Raw genomic sequence first — 19,699 nt, 5'->3', positions numbered from 1 at the left:
CCATGCTGACCCTGGAGGGGGCTGTCGTTTCTCTTTCGCATGATGGTATTACAGACACATTTTAAGCCATGTCATGTGATCTGCGGGAGCTGTACTCACGCTCCAGGCACCTCACATTACCTTCCATCTCTTCTCTTTCTGCTTTCTTGCTAGTTCTCTAGCTATTATTCAGACTTAGATCCGTAGAGCTGTGCATTTTTTATTTACTATCTCTGCAAAATGCCATAAATTCACCTCCCTCCACACTCCCAGCACAGAATTTGAGAGCATAGTAACACAATGACAAAACTAGATCAAATCTCTTTCCTTCAACCTGAGGTCTGCCTATTTAAATCCAGCAGCAAAACAGACTTCTTTTCCTTGTGTTCCAGCTATGAGGAGGTGCTTCTGGACTGCCAGCCACCGTTCTTGTCTCAGTGTTGTCCTGTCTCCTATTATCTAGGATGAGTTCTTGAGTTCTTTCCCAGCTGCTGCTCATGCTACATGTGAGGAGAACATACAGCATACTGAAACAGAGCTTTTCAAGGCAACCTCTCTGGGCATGCTTACCATGTGATAGAGTTTCATGGGTGGCTGGATTTCTTTCAAGTTTAAGTTTTAGTTAAAGCAGCAGCTCTGGAAGACTAAAGAGCGCTTGGCTTTGCTCTTCTAAGTGAAACAAAAAACCTGATAGAAGTCCAGAGCTGTGAGACATGATATTGAACCAAACAGCTGGAATGAGTAGGGCAGACACTAGCAGGGAGGACAAAACATAAAAAACCTCACAACCCCCTTCCCTGCTCTCTTCACAAAAGCAAAGACATGTATCTTTAAATAATGAGGGAAAAAACAGTGGATGACATTCACAAAGCTACAGCTGTGGGATATTTCAATGCATATTTTCTCCTGACTGCATGCTAACGAGTTATCTGTTGATAACAAGTGACCTTGTCTATGTGGATCCATACTTCATGGGCTTGGTTTGTGCACTGGATGGAAATCTAACTGAACTTAATCTTCTGGTATCTTTTGATTAGGTTAGGAGAATCTTTCTTTAGACATTTAGTGAAGAAGTACATTGATGAGGTGAAAGAATAGAAGGAGAACTTTACCCAGAAGAAGACTGCACTTGTACATAATGTTATACGCACGCACTTCCCACAGGCAGTGTATGGCACGTGTTCCTCTTGCTGTAAAAGATTTAGAAACAGATCAAAGATGCACCCAGTCTTTTCTTCATACATTTTTGTGCGCACCAGTTAGCCCTTTGTGACATGACAGGACACTGAATGTCTTGCTTTTTTATCCTGGAAACTCACATTTATTCATGATTTCAGAAGACTCACCTGATTACAGCTGCATCTTTTTACTGCCTATTCTAAGACAAAAATGACTTCCACAGAGGCTGCATGTCCTCAGTTCTTATCAACTTCAGCTACAGTAGGGTGCATAGTCTTTTTGAATGGACCCATCGTTCTTGGCTGATCATAGTATCCAAGTATAGTATGCCTTTCAAACCAGTTAATTTGGAATCATTTCAAGTGTCCTCTAATAAGCACTAGTATAATGTGGATTCGATGTGAAAGCAGTGCAAATAATCTGATAAATGCTGGAGTATTATACAGACAGAGAATAATAAAAACTGAAGACGGGCTGGAGTGAGCTACAGAAGCTGAAGCTACTCAAAATATATAATGAGTAGAAATCTAAACTAAGATCCTCATAAATATGAATCCTATTTCATTAAAATGAAGATTATCCTCGTCCCTGTGAGTTCGCTGTTATTAATCGTAATTGCATCTACATTCACTTGGCAACAATACCGATTTATACATTTCAAACAGGTTAGAAAAAAAGTCTTGCCATTGTACATAATGCAACATCCCTCCCTCTGTTTCACCTGTTATTTTTTATTTATTTATTTATTTTCTGACTTTTTTTTAGAGAAAGATAGCAAATGCTCTGTGATCTTGGCCTCTGGCAGCAGCACAGGATCGCTCATTGGGGGATTTAATAAGGCAGACTTAGTCTCTCTCCTAAGCTAGGTACAATGTCTATTTCTGTTCCTTAATGACACGGGAGCTTCAGTAGCTCCTCCAACAGGCAACTAAGAGATGCCTATGGTTAGTACAGTTTCCCTTCTACACATCTGGAATTTATAAGCTCACTATCCTCAGGCCAGCTTATCAGCTCTCCTTGAAGCACTGCCAATTTATTCTGCTCCACTCCAGATTCATCATTTTCACAGTGCTCCCATAACATCTATTGCAATAGCCTCTGACCAGTTACCAAAATAGTCCTTACCTGTGTGATTTCATTCACTACTACGTGAGTGCACTGAGCTTCATATTCTGGGCGAATTTGTTCCTCTTGCTCTAAGTACTCCACTGTGTCCCATTCATACTCCAGCTCAGCCTGCCTTCTCTTCCAAAACTCCAAAAACAATGTAACTGTCCAGAAGACAAATAGAAGGAGCAACAGTTGGACATTGAACTGCTGGGCTATATACCACATGGCTCATATTTCCATACAACCTTCCACAGGCATGGAACAAAACCCTTACTAGCTAGTATGATGGTGTCAACTGCCCATGAGGAAAAAATTAACCGATCTACTTCTTTATGGAATTATTTCTCTGGACATTTAGGTACTTTAATAAGAGAAACCTGGGCTAAGTGGTGTTGTAAGCACATCTTAAAGAATATACATACATTTATCTGTTTTCTGCCCAAGGCTGGAATATAATCACTTTGGATTTCATACTATGGACTGCTTTTGAAAAAGTTTACCATGGGATACATAAGACAGCAAGTTGTCTGGATAGATGAAGACAAAATGTTGGAGAGTATGGGATTTCTCACAAAGAAAATCTCAGTAAGCAAGAAATTGTCACAGGGAAAAGCTTGTGTTCATTCAGCCTGCAGTTTCTGTGTGGACAAACGATCAGTTTGCAGACTACGTGAGCTGATGATGCTAGCTCAGGCAAAGCTGCTTAACCACAGCTGCCCTTCCTCCTCTGCTGGCACAAATCTGAAGTGGCTGCAGTTCTTTTTGCATGGTAAGGAGCTTTGAGACCCTCTGGGCTGAGTGAGCAGTTTCCCCGACTGTGCTCCTGGGGCTGTTAATACTAAGGGAAGCAGGCACACAGATGCCTATGTGGTGTTTGAAAGACACCGGTCTCACCAAGCTCATGATCGTGACCTGAGGTGTGATGCAGGTTAAGTCTGACAGCACAGACAGTGAGAGACTCAGCTGGGAAGGCTGGAGTAGCTCAGGACATGGGCGTCAGTGCAGGGGATGCTGTACTGATGGTGGCTGCATGTCCTCACATTCAGTGAGCAGTGTGGCTCTGCAGCACTGCCACTAGGAGGAGAGAGTGTGTGCCTTCTCTGTACTTCTCATAGCTCCCATTGTCTGGGAGTGATTAACCCCCCAAAGTTTATTTATTTATTTATTTATTATTATTTTGGCACCTCATCCCGAATGATGAAGCACTGACGGCATGCAGTTATAGGTCCAAATATTAAAGGTTATTTCCAAGTTCAGGTGTGGTCAATAAACCTCATACTGAAGCATTTATAAATGAATAAAGCCCGTGGGCTGGGCTGCGAGATGACCTTGGCCTCTGCATGCAGGCAGAACCCCTGGTAATCCTCCTGATTGCTTAAGGGCCTCTTTCAGAGGGATTTCTCCGCTACCTCATGCTCACAAGCACTAAGGCCACTCCAAGCAGTGGGCCAGGGAATCACATCTGCCTCTGCCTGCAGAGCAAGGAGATCAGCCTTCCACGAGCCTCTAACTGCTTGCTGCAGCCCCAGCCCAAATGAGAGAAACTGCAGGCAATCCTAATTAGCTTCAGCTGCAAATCCAGCTGCTGGCAGGGAGGCCAGGAGTGCACGTGCTGCCCTCTATGTGAACAGCAAAGGCTTAAAGTACAGGGCAGCTTTCACAGCCCCAGGGCAAAGAAAACTTCTAGGAAGTAATCCAGCAGCCAAGTTGCTCTTTCTGATCTGGGAAGGAGCTGCTGCAATATTTTACCTTTTTTTTTTTTTTTTTTTCCACTTTATTTTGTACCAGCATTTTGGAGAACATGTTTGCTGAACTGATCTTGCTCAGAGATCTCCAGTGATGGCAGCAAGAGAAGTGGAAGCTGCTCCTTGTTCGGGCGCTTCGCCAACCTGCTCGTGCCATCAGGGGAGAACTGGTAAAAGCCCTCATCCAGAGCACTAATGTACAGGGGGTTAATTCCTGAGGCTAACTTCCCTAATGTTTTATGGTGTTTGGAGATCCTTGAATGGAATAGTTTTAAAAAAAAATCTATTAAAAAGTATATTGATGATAACGATATGATAAAGTATGTAAAAATCAAATAGTCTTTTAATTATTTTGGACCAGGAGGTCTACCAAAGTAACAGAGCAAGATAGAAGTTACAGCTGGAATTGTAGCAGGACCCTGGGTCATTTGGATTCAGTACAATTTTGTTTACATTTCTGTAATACAGCTCACCTCTTTCTGCAGTGGACTCACAATGAGAAGACTAATAGACCTTGCAGCCATCATTACAAGCATGCAGCTTAAGTTTGTAATTATTACTCTTGGAACCTTCTTCAAAACAGGAAGCAGAATTTTTAATTAAAAAGCAAATTACAAGTAAATAAGCTATTTAAATGGTGGAAGATTATGTTAGTACCGAACTTCTAATTCTTTTATTTTTATTTTTATTTTGAATTTCCCACTGGCATTTTGAATTCAGCAAACGTTTTGAGAGAAATATCCTTTTTGAAATGACCGTTCATTTTAAAATTCTTTAAAGAAGTAGTTACTCTAAAGCACTTTAGGTCTCATTAGGAAAATAAGAATACAACGTGTTTTACAAAGAAAACAATTTATGCATTCTTGTCAGCCTACATCTGAGCAGTAAGCGTCAAATGAGTTATTTTCTCTGCAGTGCCCTTTATACCTCACGTGTAAATTATTTTGACAATTTCTGGATAAGGCAGTGCAGTAAAAGGCAGTTCAGAAAGCTGCTAATATGAACAAATGAAACTGTTTCTGTGAAAATAAACCTTGCCTACTCCAGTGAAGCTAAGCGGTTTCACCCACAGGAAATATCCTGGTTTCGGATGTATTTTCTCTGATTTTTCTCTGCTGCTTGTAACTACTACATTTTTACAAAAAACTCTTTCATAAGCAAAGACAGGAGGAAAAAATGACTGGGAAATACAATAAATGGCTATTTTTTCAATTGCTTTGCACAGTCACATGGTTGTTAATAGGCACGGGCAGCTGCAAGGATTTTTGGGAAAGAGCAGCTCCTCTGCTGGATGTAATTAAGCACGTGGCTCCTGCTGGATGAACACGAGGCAGCTCTAATCACTTCTCTCAGACTTTTCTCCAAGTTAAAACAAACGCAGGTACAGAAGACCACCGTTTAAGTTCTACAACTTTTCATTCTCGTACACAATAAGCTCTTTTTACCTACCTGCCATTCTATCCTTAGCAGGGCGGCAAGGGGAAAAAAGGATGAACAGACATCTGTCAACCATGGTATCTGCCAGGTTGGTTGGGTTTGGACAGCTTGATCTAGTGGAAGATGTCCTTGCCCATGGCAAGAGGACTGGAACTAGATGATCTTTAAGGTCCTTTCCAATCAAAACTACTCTATGATTCTATGCTGCTAAAACGATCTATCGTGAATGTATGTATCTTTTACTGAACTACCTACTGGTGAACTGCTGAGTGCTAGAAAATGAAGCAGTTGTAAATTTATCCACTTTTTTTGGCTGATGCTGTATGCTAGGCCAAAATTACACGACAAGCCACAGCCATCGAAATTGACTTACCCCATATTCCCATAAACACTGCAAACACCAGTGTTCCAAAGCTATCAAATATACAGAGTTTCTGGAAAAAATGAACAGAAAAAAGGCCTTAAAACACAATCAAACAGTACTTTCTTCTACACAGAACTGAAGCTGCTCACTGGATAGGTTGATTTTTAGCTTTTGTGTAGTTTAATAAACAATCTTTATTGTTAGAGTTTTCTCAACTTCTGTCAATGTACAACACCCTCCAGTAAACTAAGGAAATTAATTGCAAAGCTTGGCATTAAAAGTATAAATGAAATATGCAGCAAGAGGATAATAGAGAGGTGTGCTGTTAAACTTCCTTCCATCTGTTGCACAGGAAGAGGAAAAGCAGTGCTTCTGGCCTGGGAACTGGGTATAAAGCTATGTATTTTTAATACAGTCACAAAAAGGCAATGAACATCTCTGCTTCTCATAAGTGAGATGACAACAAATCAAGGTAGTTAGTAACATGCATTCTGATGAGATACCTCTGTGGTATTTGCCTTTTCTTTCCATAATATCCTTTTCCCTGTCTTCTTTCTTTTGCTTTATATGTGAAGTGCACTCAAGCAAGAATATTCATTAAAGCAGGGCAAAACACTTTTAATGAATAGCTAAAAAACTGTAACTTTGGACTGACTGAATCTATGGAAAGGAATGTCAAAAGGCTAACACTAGCCTAGAGGCAAAAGTTAACGGAGAAAGAAATATAGATTCTTCTGGATACAGATTGAGTGCAAGGGTGTGGCCATGCCATGCCATGGTTAACAGGACACAAACAAGTCACAGCACCTGTGGCTAATATTGGCCTCCCCATGTACCCATCACTTCTTGACAGCTCATGTCAAATTCAAGGCACAGGTTCAGCTAATTTCTTTGGGGAGACAGGGGAGAGTATTCAGAAACGTCAAAACATGCTCTACACTTTTCCTAAGCAAAATTGACTCAGAGTTACTCAATCGAATCTTCAGCAATTGAATGTTTGTTTTATTTTGCTTTGTTTACCAAAAAGGAAAGGAATACCCCAACATGAAACCACAATGTTCCATTTTCAATCAAAAAATCTTTTAGTCACTGGGGACTATGTAAAATTAAAAAGTCTTATTTTTTTTCATTTTAGATCAAAATTGAACATTTTTTAATTGTTAACTTTTCATAGTTCAGTTGCTGTATCAAAAGGCACAACTATTTGCACAGCTCTAGTAATTATGCAGGGCATTAGTGGAGAACAACATTGTTTTATATGCAATACTAGGGAAAGTGCAACTAAAGGTTAATAGCACGTCTGTAAGCTGTAAATATAGTTACCTTGGACGATTCACAAGTGATGGTGAGGTTCCAGTAGGTACATACTTTATCACACTGAGGGCACATTATGATATTACCTCCTATGTTGGGGTCACATACTTCTTGGCTAAAAACAAAACTAGTCAGTCACTCACCAACACTAAATTCTTTAGTCCTTCTGTGCACAAAGATAGTGCAATCATGTCAGGGATATAAAAAATAATTCACCAGTGGCCTGCTATTGAGAATCTTCCCCCCTCCCTCAAAACATCCCCATTGCCATTTTTTAGCCCTCATCTCTAAATTGGATGACCTGGAGAGAAAATACTTTTCCCATCCCTTACGTGTAGCAGCATTTCTCAAAACTAGTCACAGTAAAAATAAAATTTCTTTGAAGAGCTCATGTCCTTCAGTAGAAAATACACACTTGCACACTCAGGAGGGATATCATGGCAAGGCCAAGGGGAAAAGGAGTAGAAATGCTGCCTGCCAGAACAAGGAACAGCTGCAGAACCAAAAGGGCTAACTCGTCCCCGTGTTCTTCTAAAGAGGCTCGTATTGGACATTGGTCTTCTGATGGGTGGCAAGAGTCTGGCTTCTTTAGTCTGACATGGCGGAGTCTTATTATAATTTAACTGAATGATAATGTGGCTAAATGAGTATAAAGTGGCCACTGGAGTGGAGCTTTAGAAGAGCCTTTCAGCATGATTTATAAGGATAAACTCCCTCCTTGACTGGGGCTGTACAGTGTGATGTCTTGTAGGTGATTTGGCACCTAGGTGTTCTTTCCTTGGTCCTTGTGTCATGGTCCAATCTCACCATGTTCTGATGAGACAATATGTGTCATCACTATGCTTCTCTTCCCAATGTATCCTGGGCAGCTGAAGCCCCATGTGCTCTTGCTCTTCCTGCTTTCTTCTCTCAAAACAGAAGAAAGCAAGTTCAGGGGTTTTATCAGGGCCTTTGGATACGTCCTTTAAAGATTACCACTCTGAAGATTATGTTACAGAAATTTATAGTGTCTTCTGATTATTGTTCTTTTTATTTCTACACTACGAGTGGTGACTTAGTGCAATGTATGAAGAAAATGCTGTGGTAACAGACTCACATGTCTAGTGCTCTAATGGCACACGGACATCTATTACTTATCTATCTCATATTTTATACTGTTTCTTTCAAATCCATAACTCGTGCTCTTTCATTTCGCCTCCTACAATGCTGTGTCTTGCAAACCATGTTCAGTAGAGGATTGATAAAAAATGCATGTAATATTAAAATAGACCCGATCAGGTACCTCCACGTGCAGTTATCCTTCATGAAGAATCCATACAGAAAGCAGCCAACTCCTACAACTGCAGCCACGATCAGCATATTAGTATAAAAGCCCAGCCACGCAAAATAGATTCCAATTTTCTCTCCATAATATTTCCTGTGGAGAGGAATGTATTTTTTTATTTAATGAAATGCAAGTAAATTCAAAGTTCTGTTTCAAATATGACAGCTTTCATTGTCAGATTCCTCTAGTTTGAACACTGGGATTGCAGAAGTACTATGATTAGGTACTTCTATGTATTTCTGTCACCACTTTTATGCTCGCATATAAGGACTGGAAGGGAAAGAAAATGAAAAAATACAGATTATACCTAGCAAAGAAAAATGTTAAGTGGATGTTTTTCATGAATTGATTCATCGTGAAAGCAAGCCCAGAGTGTGCCCCCATGCATGAGCTGATAGAGGTATATGTAACTGTCTGTGTCTTGACATCTCAAAACCCAGACACGTTAAATAAATTCCTAGTTACATAAATTCCTAGTTACCTCAGCATTAGTCCAGCCATAGTCACGCTACGGAATCACTGAATAAATGTCCTGAGTTGGAAAGGACCCATAAGGATCCTTGAGTTCAACTCCCAGCTCCTGACAGGACCCAAAACCCCGTGTCTGAGAGTGTTGTCCAAGTGCTTCTTGAACTCTGGCAGCTTAGGGCCATGACCACTGTGCCAGGGAGTCTGTTCCAGTGCCTGATCACCCTTCTGAGGAAGAATCTTCTCCTATACCTAGCCTGACCCTGCCCTGACACAGCTCCACGCTGCTCATTCACATCCACCAACCTGATGAAATCCAGGGGTTGCAGTTTCAAAATGTTTTTAGGGTGAGCCCATTCTCTGTAGAGAAGATAACGTTCACTTGGGCAGTCAGGATCAGTTGACAGGTGCCCAAAACTAGACTGCAAAACAGAAAGTGTGGGAAGGAGATAATGTAACCATTAATGTAACCAGCATGGGTCAACTCTCATCTCCACAGATCTTCGAGCATGAACCCAGACACTGGAAAAGCCTTTTTGCCACTGCAGTCCAGGAAAACACCTGGGAAGTAACATTGAGATTGCATCAGGATTCATGCTGGAAGGTTGTCAGAAAGACTCTGAATACTAAAGAAAGCACTTTACACATGTGAGCTGAAAGAAACAGACCCTCCCCATGAATTTATATTCTCAGCCCATGTCAGTGTCATGGCACTTAGTAAAACAAAACAGAAAAGGATCCATTCTAATTTGAGAACAGGACTGTTCTAACGTGGATTTTAAGTAGCTTTCACGCGGTAACATACTTTGTTCTAAAGCAATATTGTCCTGGAATGAAGATTGTAAAGTTCAAGGGATGAATCCAGGGAGTCTAGTCTCTGTTTTGTATTTATATTTAAAAGACAGTTGACTTGGAGGTAATCCTTACATTTTTTACCAAGTTATTTGAAAACCTATTTCAGTAAAGCCTGTTTTATTTGATGGAATTTTTCATTCTGTATCTGTAATACGACAAGAAAAATCACTTTTGTAGAAATCAATAGGCTACTTTTGATTTTCAGAGTAGCTCTGATATGTAATTTTGATTGTATAAAAAGACTGTCATTAATTATTAGGCATGCTGAGCCCAAATTCCCCACGCCATGACAGAAATAGTCTGCAAGGCAGATTTTAAATCTTTAAAAGACAACCTTAAAAATAGATATTCACGAATGATATTAACTCTATCCTGCAGAGCTTTGAGTTACTTCCAAGAAACGTGATTTGTCTTGATTCTGACTTAAAATTTTTCTTTAAATCCTTGGGGACCTCCTGAATATTTTCAGCAGAGTCCAAACATCTCACGTAGTTACCATTCCTGACCTCCCATTTTCTCAATTTCTTCTTGTCAGAACACACCTCAGACACAGAAGAGTGGTTCTGATGGGGGAGGAGGTGTGTGGGTGTAGATACAATCATTTCTTTGTCTTTGTTCACAAGATGAGACTTGTGTTCTACATCTCGATTAAAATGTTGACATTTGGTATGGATTTTTATAGTGAAAAATGAAGTATTACAAAAACGTGAAAACTTATTTAGGAATGATGATAGAGTGCATCATGGGAATCATCACTCTTGTGCTCCCAGGTTCCTCTGTTAGCCAGGCACTTTACTGACCTACATCTCCCAGAGAATACAAGGTTAACATATCCTAAATAAAATATATCATGTTTCAGTCATGGAGCTACATTTTTAATGAACAGCGTTTTGGAGATAATGCTCTTAAGCTGGACTATGTCATATTCTACCATGTGGATAAAAACACCAGTGAGTAAGGCTGGTATCTTTTGCTATCAAAAACACTCTCTTGATCTGCAGACTTCTAAATACACGGTTACTGCAAGTTCTGGACTTACATCATGAAGGGGAAATGCTGCTTTGTAGATTCCAGTGTCCAGCAACTTGTTAATGCCAAACTTCTTTACATTCTGTTTGGTCGCGTATTTCACACGGGACAGGATAAAATGAACCTAAAATTTACAAAATATTTTGTGTTTCTTGCAACCTGAAAGTAATCATAAGTGGCTGTACCTGTTTCAACATACAGGTGACTTACGAAAAGGTAAGCAGTGCAGACAAATTTAATTGTACAGGCCATAGGAACCACTCATTCCCCCCCCCCCCCCCCCCCCCCTCCCTTTAAATTCTGGTGAAACAGAAATGGGACAGATGTATGCACTGTTGTCCTTTGAGATTCCACAGTTTCTTTCATACTGGGGTATGAAACATAGAACTGTTGCATCCCAAATATTTACAGTTTTTCAAGATGCTTTCATTAGGGCAATTGCACTGATTTGATTAAAATGTTTTTTGCCTTTTAAGACAAAAGGCTAGAAATACTCCATGGACTTACAATTCGGCTTCTTGTTGCTGGATTGAAAAATGTGTCTTTGTCTTGAATATAAAAGTTGGATAAATGTTCCCTTTTAAAAGGAGCAGTGAAAAACTCTTGCTCGGGTTTGATGATATTTTCATCCACCCTGAAGAGTCTAGTAAACCAGTTGAAAGCTGACTCCCGAGTTTTCAGATCATTGGGCTGCAGAGGCAATTTGATGTGCATGACCTCAGCATAGGTGCACAGCACTTCCCAAGGTGCATGCACTTTCACAAAAACAGTTTTTTCATCCAAAACCTAGAATCCAAGAAGAGGAGAAAAATGTAACAGTCAGTTCATATATCCAGTTCCTTATCCACGTAGGGGCAGCTTCTGTTCTTAGGCACAGCACACAAAGGAAAGAGCACTCACCGATCGTGTTGCTTCAAGTTGCAGGCCATTGTTTATCAGGTTCGATTCATACACTTGTCTCTTCCTCTGTTAAAAGGCAGTGAAATTGTAAAGCATCTGTTCCAAAAGTGTATGCATAAAATAACAGAATTTCCTCCCCAGATGAAGACTTGTTGGGTTATTATCTCCATTACCCACTTGGCAGCTACTGTGGTGGTAGGTGCAGCTTTCCCTACTAATCTAGATCAGGGTTTTTTTTTTTGTCTGATGAGCAATACTGCACTCCAGTGCAATTGTGGAGAATTCACTCTCTAGTCTATAGTACATTATAGAAGTAAAAACTTGCCCCAAATTTTGACAGTTAACAACAATTACCACTGCAACTTGTGACCTCTGCTACCTTTATGCACGAAGTGAACTACTGAGGGCAGCCTCCCTTCCCCCATTAATCTGCCTTTTAAACCATTTTTTTTCCTCTCAAGGAGGTTCCATGAAAATCAATAACCACTTTCCTTCTCATTATATCTCTTCCTATTCTTCTTTCACAGTAATCATATGTGCTCACAGAGTGGTTCAAACTGTAGGATCCCTCTACATTGTAGTCCACAGATAAGCAGCCCTAAAGGAAGAAACTGATAGCTGTAGCACTTGTGGAATCAGTGGTGCTTTCTTATGAGCATCTGACGTCCCCAGAAGGATATGTCAAGTTTCCCTCAGTAAAGTTGAAATAAGTAGATCCATTTAATTTCAGCTCACAGAACCAGCACTTGGCTGGCAGTTACAAACAATCTGAAATGGTTGATACTTCAAATCTGAAATGAATTTGACTAGTCACAAACACAACTCCCCTCCCTCAAAAAACCCAAAACGGCATCTCTCCCCAGAATAAAAAATATAGAACTCCATAAGTGATTTAGAGAAAAAAATGAAAATTCATGTATAGCATTCCACATTGAAGACTACATCAACCAGATAGTTCCCTAGTGAGCTACTTGTCTACAAAGCCAAGGGCAGCCAGCTCTCCTTGGCCTACACACTGCGTATCAAAGTATCAGTGTGGATAAGAGGGTGGGTAAGCTGTAGACAGCTCTGAGAGGTGGGAGGCCTCTGTGAGCACTTCAGCAGAAGGTGATAGCATTTACAAATTGGGACTTACTGCTTTATTGCTGAATCAGGCAACACCAGGTATGCAGTGCACTCCTCAAATTAACTTCTATGTTCTACTCTTTTGCTCCATAGATGTCTTCATGCCACTGGACAATTTTTTTTGGTTGCTTCTATGCTCTGTGCTTAAGGGGTTCTATGCTCCTGGTACAGCAACTTTGATTTTCTTTAAAATGGAATGGTCCAACGGCTTCTATAGCCTGGTTCTCTACAACCACAATAGTGGCCTTAAGATCTGTGCTTAAATTCAGTCTTGTTGCAAAGGACCACAGTCAATAAATAATCCATTAGACAGTCTTTGAAACTTTGATAGGCATGTGGAAACTGGTCTTCGCGATCAGGATGAAGACCCATCTAACCCAGGGGACAAAACTGAGACACTTCAGCAAAAGGGCGAAAGTCTTCAGGAGTTCCACAGGAATGGGTCAGTTTTATCTCCACATAATTTTCCTATTGTTTAATGCTTAAAGACTGTTGAAAATCTTAGAAGGAGAAAAAACATTTTTCCCAAACTAGCAATTCTTGAAATTAATGATTTATATCTTCTCAGTTCTCAACTGCAATATCTACCTGTAGCAATGGTCATAATAGACTAATACTACTAATAGTACATATTATAAAAAGGTATTTCTTCCATGTTTTAGATTTTTCTGCATTTTTATTAATTTCTTCATCGATTAGGAACAGTGAGATCCAAATCCTTCAATCCACGCTTTCCACAGAAGTATTTCTCCATGTCCTGTTAATTCACTTCTTTATTAATGACATTATAATGACCTTTATGCTTTTTTCCTATGTAATATTGTGTATATACAATGCATATTTATAGTTTATTATACATATGTAAATATATAAGACAGTGTCAATGTAACTGTACCTTAACATATATGCTTCTCATGAAATCTTTTTACTTCTATTAAGAGTGCTCAATTAAATGTGAATGAGGCTTTTCCTCACAGCAATCCTTCTTTACATTTGTCAACATTTCACGGGTAATAGTGTTCTCCATTCTTCCTCAGAGCCAAAGGTTCATGTCATCTTGGCTTCTGAGCAAACTACATAATGATTTCCTCTCAGTCCTTTTGCCTGATCACTGAAATATGTACCACACAGGAGTTATTTGTCATTCTATTATTAACTTTTCCACCATGCTGAAAATTATTCATTTAATTCTACCTCTTTGTATCCTCCTTATTCACATTGTTCTTGTTAAGGTGAATAATACCGAATCATGAAAACATTTCAACCCGAGTTCTGCTTCATTTTTGTTAATGAAGAAGGCATAGGGCCAAATACCTGTTTCATGTCTTCCAAAACAAAGACAGATGCTGAGTGATTTACATCTGTATAAATCTAATGTTTTTTTTTTTTTTTTTAAATCTTAAAATTCAGATTGCTTTAATAATTGATTATGGTGAGGAGCTCTCCAGATTAATTTTGCCCTCAAAATCTTAAAGGAATGTTGACAATATTAAGATTTCTAATAATGTATTAATGTAAGCAGCGGGAAATAAAGCCCCTGGGAACTTCTGCTAATTAGGGGCTTTGCTATTTTATATAAATGATTGAATTATGTGTGTGATTATCTATGGAGAAGCTAGACTTTTACCCAAAGGAGTCTACAGTGGTTTTGCACTGACTGGGGAATGTAGTGTAAAGATATAATGTCTTATTTGGCTGGATTGTGGAGACTATTCAACTTCATTTTGGTATCTGGTATTTTGCTCAGCTACTTGCAAAATTAAGTTGTAATAAAAACATAACTATGGTAGTGCTGCCAATATAAAACAGACATAGATTTTGATGACTGAATGGCAAGACAACGGACTGATACAATATGGGATATATAATCAGACATAATTTTAAGAAAGGGAAAGCATAGTGTAAATGCATATCAGCAATTACAGGCACGTAGAAGGGTTAGCTCTTGGGAGCTGCTTTCTCACCACGGCGCTTTCAATGTCTAACCATTGTCTTGCCAAGCTGAGGAGACTAACGAGATTGAGAGTCTGGAAATAGGTAATAAACCACTAACGGGGTTTCCTCTGTTTTGTGAATTGTAGGGAGCACTTGCTTTGACTGCAGTGATAGAAGAGTGTCACCTCAGATTTTTCTTGAATTTCTTTTGAGCAAAGTTTCCCATAACAATATCAGTGTTCAAAGGTCTTTTTCACCTTTGCTATCAAACTTCCTGGGTAGGCTGGCTGGGCACACCACAGGTGCGTACAGCCTGCCATCCTTCACTGCGTCAAATTACAGCATAAAACAGCACTGAGCTACTGCTCTTTGTGTAACCCCAAACACTGTTCTTTCTCCATGGGTGTGACACATGCCAGACAACAGGGGGAAGTGCAATTGGTTTACTGAAAGTTATTCATGCTTTTTGTTTCTGGCTATCTAATCCAAACAAATCTAGAGGTGAGAACTGCTCATTGTTTGTTTAAGAAGACACATTTATCCAGCCTTGCCCACAATGTCTACATTCCTACTTAAGTCACTGACAGCTTTTCAGTTTATTTCTGCTAGGGGAAAGCAGATGGACTAGAATGACATTCCACACCAATTTATTTTGAGTTTGTCTGGCATTGACCTTTTAACTTTCACAGTGAGTTACTTCAGGATCCCAACAGATAAAAGTGGTATTTTGGAGCATTCTGAAAGAGATGTTGATATTTAATTTCTCTTCTGATGGCAACCTATCTTGACAAATAGAGTACATAGAATTGTGAGGTTTAAAAAACATATTTTGGGCTGGAATCTCAGTTGCTTGCTAGGCAGAGTTTCTGGAATCTGCTCCTGATAGTTTGCTTTTGTTGTGCCCGCAAAAGTACTTGTAAAATAATTTAAAAGGATTTGGAGTTCAAACTGAGTTGCATATATGAACCTTATCTGCTAACCTTTGAATCCGTGAATTGTGTTAGAAGCTTCCATGAGGATGTGATTTTAGTAGTTCAGTTTTGCCTCTTTAGGCCAGATTCCAGAAGCACATGAGCAGGAGGGAAGCACAACACCACTCATTTACCCCAAAAGACAAAAACAAGCAAGCAAATACTATTGTCAGCAGACATAAGCTATCAAATAACTTTTAAGCCTACATGGATGAAACCTGTATATACTTTGAGCAACATCATCTCTACAGCATTCTTGGAACTGTCACAGGCTAAAATGTTTATTCTCTCATGGGAATACAGCTTCCTCCACTCGCACAGCAACAGACTTCAAGTGAGAGTAAGTACCTCTGTATTTTCAAGGCACTTGCATGCTTGGAGTTGACTTACACCTCTCCATGCTGAGAATTTAGGAAATCTCTACCTATTCAGGTTTTTAAAAAATGTTCCTTCAACAATGGATAACTAAAATGCTTTCTAAACTAATGACACCTGTATGTGAAGTGCTGGAGGGTTGAGAGGGAGTCAGTATTTCTGGTCTGTATCACAAGCATTTAGTCATGACTAGGTGACTCATTTCAGTCTTTATAGGATTAACGAACAAAATCCTTTCTTTACTTCCTCTTTACTTTAAGTGTCCTCAGGTACCTGAAAGACTGTAACGTTTCATCTGTTCCATGATCAGCTTTGGATTCCTTCATTAGTTCTCCAGCTCAGTGTCATCATACTTGTACCTGTTTTTCTAGGAAATCCTCTGTGATTGCCACATCTTCATCCCAATCTTCTATGCTTTCTATTGCGTTTTCAGCACTATATGTATTTTCAGTATCAAAATTCTTGCCCATGCCTTCCTCAGTACTCCTCTGTCTTCAGATTCTCACTGTTCATGTCTATCCCAGCTGCAACAAATGCTATCACCTTTGTGTTCATCTTCTGACACATCTTCACCATCCCTTGCAATCTCACAGACTCAAATAGCACAGTTGTTAGGTAATTGAAAATAGACTTTGGTTTCACCAAAACATAAATAAAAACACAATCAAATGAAGAGTCCTGATAATGAAAGACATGATGAAAATAGAGAGATGTGATGGTTATGTGTTGGCTGGACCTTAGGGTCAGAGGATCACACAGAAATTCAGGCTGGAAGTGACCTCAGGAAGCCACCAGCCCAACCTCCTGCTCTAAGCAGGGTTGATTCTGAGCTCAGACCACATTGCTTAGGAGCATGTGGTCAGGTCTTGAAAAGCTCAAAGGATGGGGACTGCACAGCTTGTTCCACCATCTTCATAGTTCATCTTCATCCAATGTGAACCTCTCTTGCTTCAGTCTATGCCTGCTGTCTTTTATCCTTCTCCTATGCACCGCTGTAGAGAATTGACTTTGTCTTCCTGGATAGCTCCGCAGATACCAGAGAGCTGCTGTTAGATCCTCCTGAAATCCTCTCTTCTCCAGGCTGAATAAGCACAGCTCCCTCAGCCTCTTCTCACAAGACAAGTGCTCCAGCTCCTAACCACTGTGGCTGCCCACCACTGAACTTGCCCTAGACCTTTGAAAGCAACCTCTTTCTGCATGCACTTAGTGCATTTGCCCATAATCTTCTGGTCTAATTTTTCATGAGGTACATCTGGCTACTGTTCTAACATTCATGCAGCACTAGAAATATTTTTCCACTGTTCACATTTAATTTCCATCACTGTTTAGAAAATACACTCATACTTTAGCATACATCTGGGTAATGGCTAAATATTACAAACAAATTTAAAATGCTTATTGATAAAAATAGTTGTTTCCAAGGGAGCAGATTTTGTTGCTAATTACCTCTTTCAATTCATTTTTATCGCTGATCTTGTGAACATGTGTGATTCAACATCCACCCACTGCAGGACTCTCTTGAGCCCTACTAACCGCATTTCTTACAGCTGCCCTGACAGTGCCATTGGCAACACTGTGTAAGGAACATCAACCAGCTTAGCTACGGCCTGTTTACTCCTACTCTTCTCTTCTAATGGCAAATCGTTATTTCTATATGAGCTGCTTTCGTTGGTGTTTCTGTCCTTGCCTGCCTCTACCAGAGGCGGCTGGAACATGGAGAACTGCTAAATCAGAGAAGAAAGTGGTGGGTGGGAGAGTACAAATTCCAAGGGAACTACCATTCAGTGGGTGCGTATTTCTCAGGCAGTTTGCAGTTTCAAAAGCTCAGCAGCATGGCTGAGCTTATTTCTGTGGCTTCAGATGGCATAATGAATAAAGTTCTCTGACAGACTTGTGAAAATAATTTAAAAATAACATTAAAAAATATTTATGGCTGCTGTTCACATTTGCTAGGAAGCATCAAGCAATTATTTGCTTGAGTCAGTTTTTTTGCAAGGTCTTTAAAGAGGGTCAGACTGCTGAAGCATCATGGGAAAGAGTGGTACTTGGAGAAATTCTGATGGCAAAGTGACAGGTATTCCCCATAAACAACTGAGGTACTACTCTGGACAAAATGTCAGCAGCTACAGCAGTATTTAACTGTCATTTGAAGCACTCAGTCAGCTGGCTCTTCCTTGCTTATCCTGAATACTCTGATTTTAATACCAAAGTCCACTGGGGCAATTCAAGCATTGTAGATATAGAAAAAGAAAATTGCCCTAGTCTGAAGATCCTGGTGTCTATCTCAAACTGAGATCCTGATTCCAATATTTTTCTGCTCACACCTCCTGAAGGGTTCCCTCCAAAGAGCATGCTCTGATGTCCCCCAGCACATGCTGCTGGACACAGTGCTTGGTCTTATGAGCTTGCCTCACAGCTCTCAGGAGTTAAGGGCACTGTCCTTTATGTCCACTGCTCTAGCACCCAACAGATGTTCAGATTTATACAAAAAATAACTTACCTTTTGTTTTTTATGATTACTCCTCTTATGACTCATTTTTGTTTCATCTTCATACACCAAAACAAAGTCAATTCTTCGCTGCCCATCGTTGAAGAACAAGGAGTCAGGCTTATTATCAAAATCAGCCTGTAAGGAAGATAGGTTAGGTTAATTCGAAGAATTTTACTCATAGTTTCCTTCCTTACTTCCTGTTACACAGTATTTCAGTGAAAAGAGAAATTCATTATTCATTATTATGTATTTGACATATATAGTAAGAAGTCCAAAGTGAATCACCATTAGCATTGAGTAAATGGGAGAAAAAAATCATCCTGATGAGTTTGGCAGATCTCTTCATGACATAAAGACAGCATAACTTTAACCTAATTTTCTTCTTTAAAATGGTATATTAGCTTTTGGCAATGGGAGGAGCACTGGGATGTAGCACTACATCTGAATAATGCATCTGTCAAGTAATTTGCATGCTGTCATGATACAATATTCTGTCTACAAGATATGTTGTCTCCTGATGGGAGTCTCAGAATTAGCGTGTTCCCATCTGTCCCTATACCTGCTGGAAGTTTAAGCATCTCTGCAATTAAAACAACAACAAACAGTCACTTAATTCATGCTAACATTCAAAACAATAATTGCCCTGAGAATATAGAACATGGTCAGGCTGCAGATGTGCTCTCAAAATGGACACATCCTGTGTGAATTTATTTTTCCCTTATTATTAACAAAATCTCAGCAAGCAGAAAACATTGTTGAATACCACACATCCATCATGTTAAAATATATGCCCAAATCAAAAGGATTAATCTATCCATAAGCCATTATCTAGTCCCCAGAGAAAAGCAGAAAAGATTGTCATATCCACTAATAACATCTTAATGTGTTATTTCGTGTGTGTAACAATACAGAGACATTGATGGCGTAACCTGAATGTTCAAGAATGTTTTTGTAGTAATGGTTTTGGAGTTTATTAGAGTATTCTGTGGGCACTATCACATGTTACAGCCCCTCCTCTCAGTTAATATATAATTGTAATGTTGCTAGTATTGTCATGTTTTGCAGTGAGTAGCGAACTCCAGGATACCTGGCCAGATC

At 39.7% G+C, this 19,699-nt stretch overlaps 1 protein-coding gene across 4 annotated transcripts in view; it reads right to left on the bottom strand.

The window, feature by feature from the left end:
• The window catches only part of ANO6 (anoctamin 6), a 70,379-nt gene that overhangs the window by 18,326 nt on the left and 32,354 nt on the right, over positions 1–19,699 (bottom strand). For all 4 annotated transcript variants that reach the window (XM_416045.7, XM_004937549.5, XM_004937550.5 and 1 more), the window contains 10 exons: positions 18,611–18,736; positions 11,705–11,770; positions 11,312–11,590; positions 10,815–10,928; positions 9,227–9,342; positions 8,411–8,545; positions 7,138–7,243; positions 5,824–5,884; positions 2,284–2,429; positions 1,092–1,169 (listed from right to left, as the gene is read on the bottom strand). In XM_416045.7, the coding sequence (XP_416045.3) occupies positions 1,092–1,169; positions 2,284–2,429; positions 5,824–5,884; positions 7,138–7,243; positions 8,411–8,545; positions 9,227–9,342; positions 10,815–10,928; positions 11,312–11,590; positions 11,705–11,770; positions 18,611–18,736 (1,227 nt within the window). The remainder of the gene's footprint in view (positions 1–1,091; positions 1,170–2,283; positions 2,430–5,823; positions 5,885–7,137; positions 7,244–8,410; positions 8,546–9,226; positions 9,343–10,814; positions 10,929–11,311; positions 11,591–11,704; positions 11,771–18,610; positions 18,737–19,699) is intronic.

This window comes from Gallus gallus, chromosome 1 (genome assembly GCF_016699485.2).
Source record: "Gallus gallus isolate bGalGal1 chromosome 1, bGalGal1.mat.broiler.GRCg7b, whole genome shotgun sequence".
NCBI classification, from domain to species: Eukaryota; Metazoa; Chordata; class Aves; order Galliformes; family Phasianidae; genus Gallus; species Gallus gallus.
This window is presented reverse-complemented; position numbering and strand designations above follow the sequence as displayed.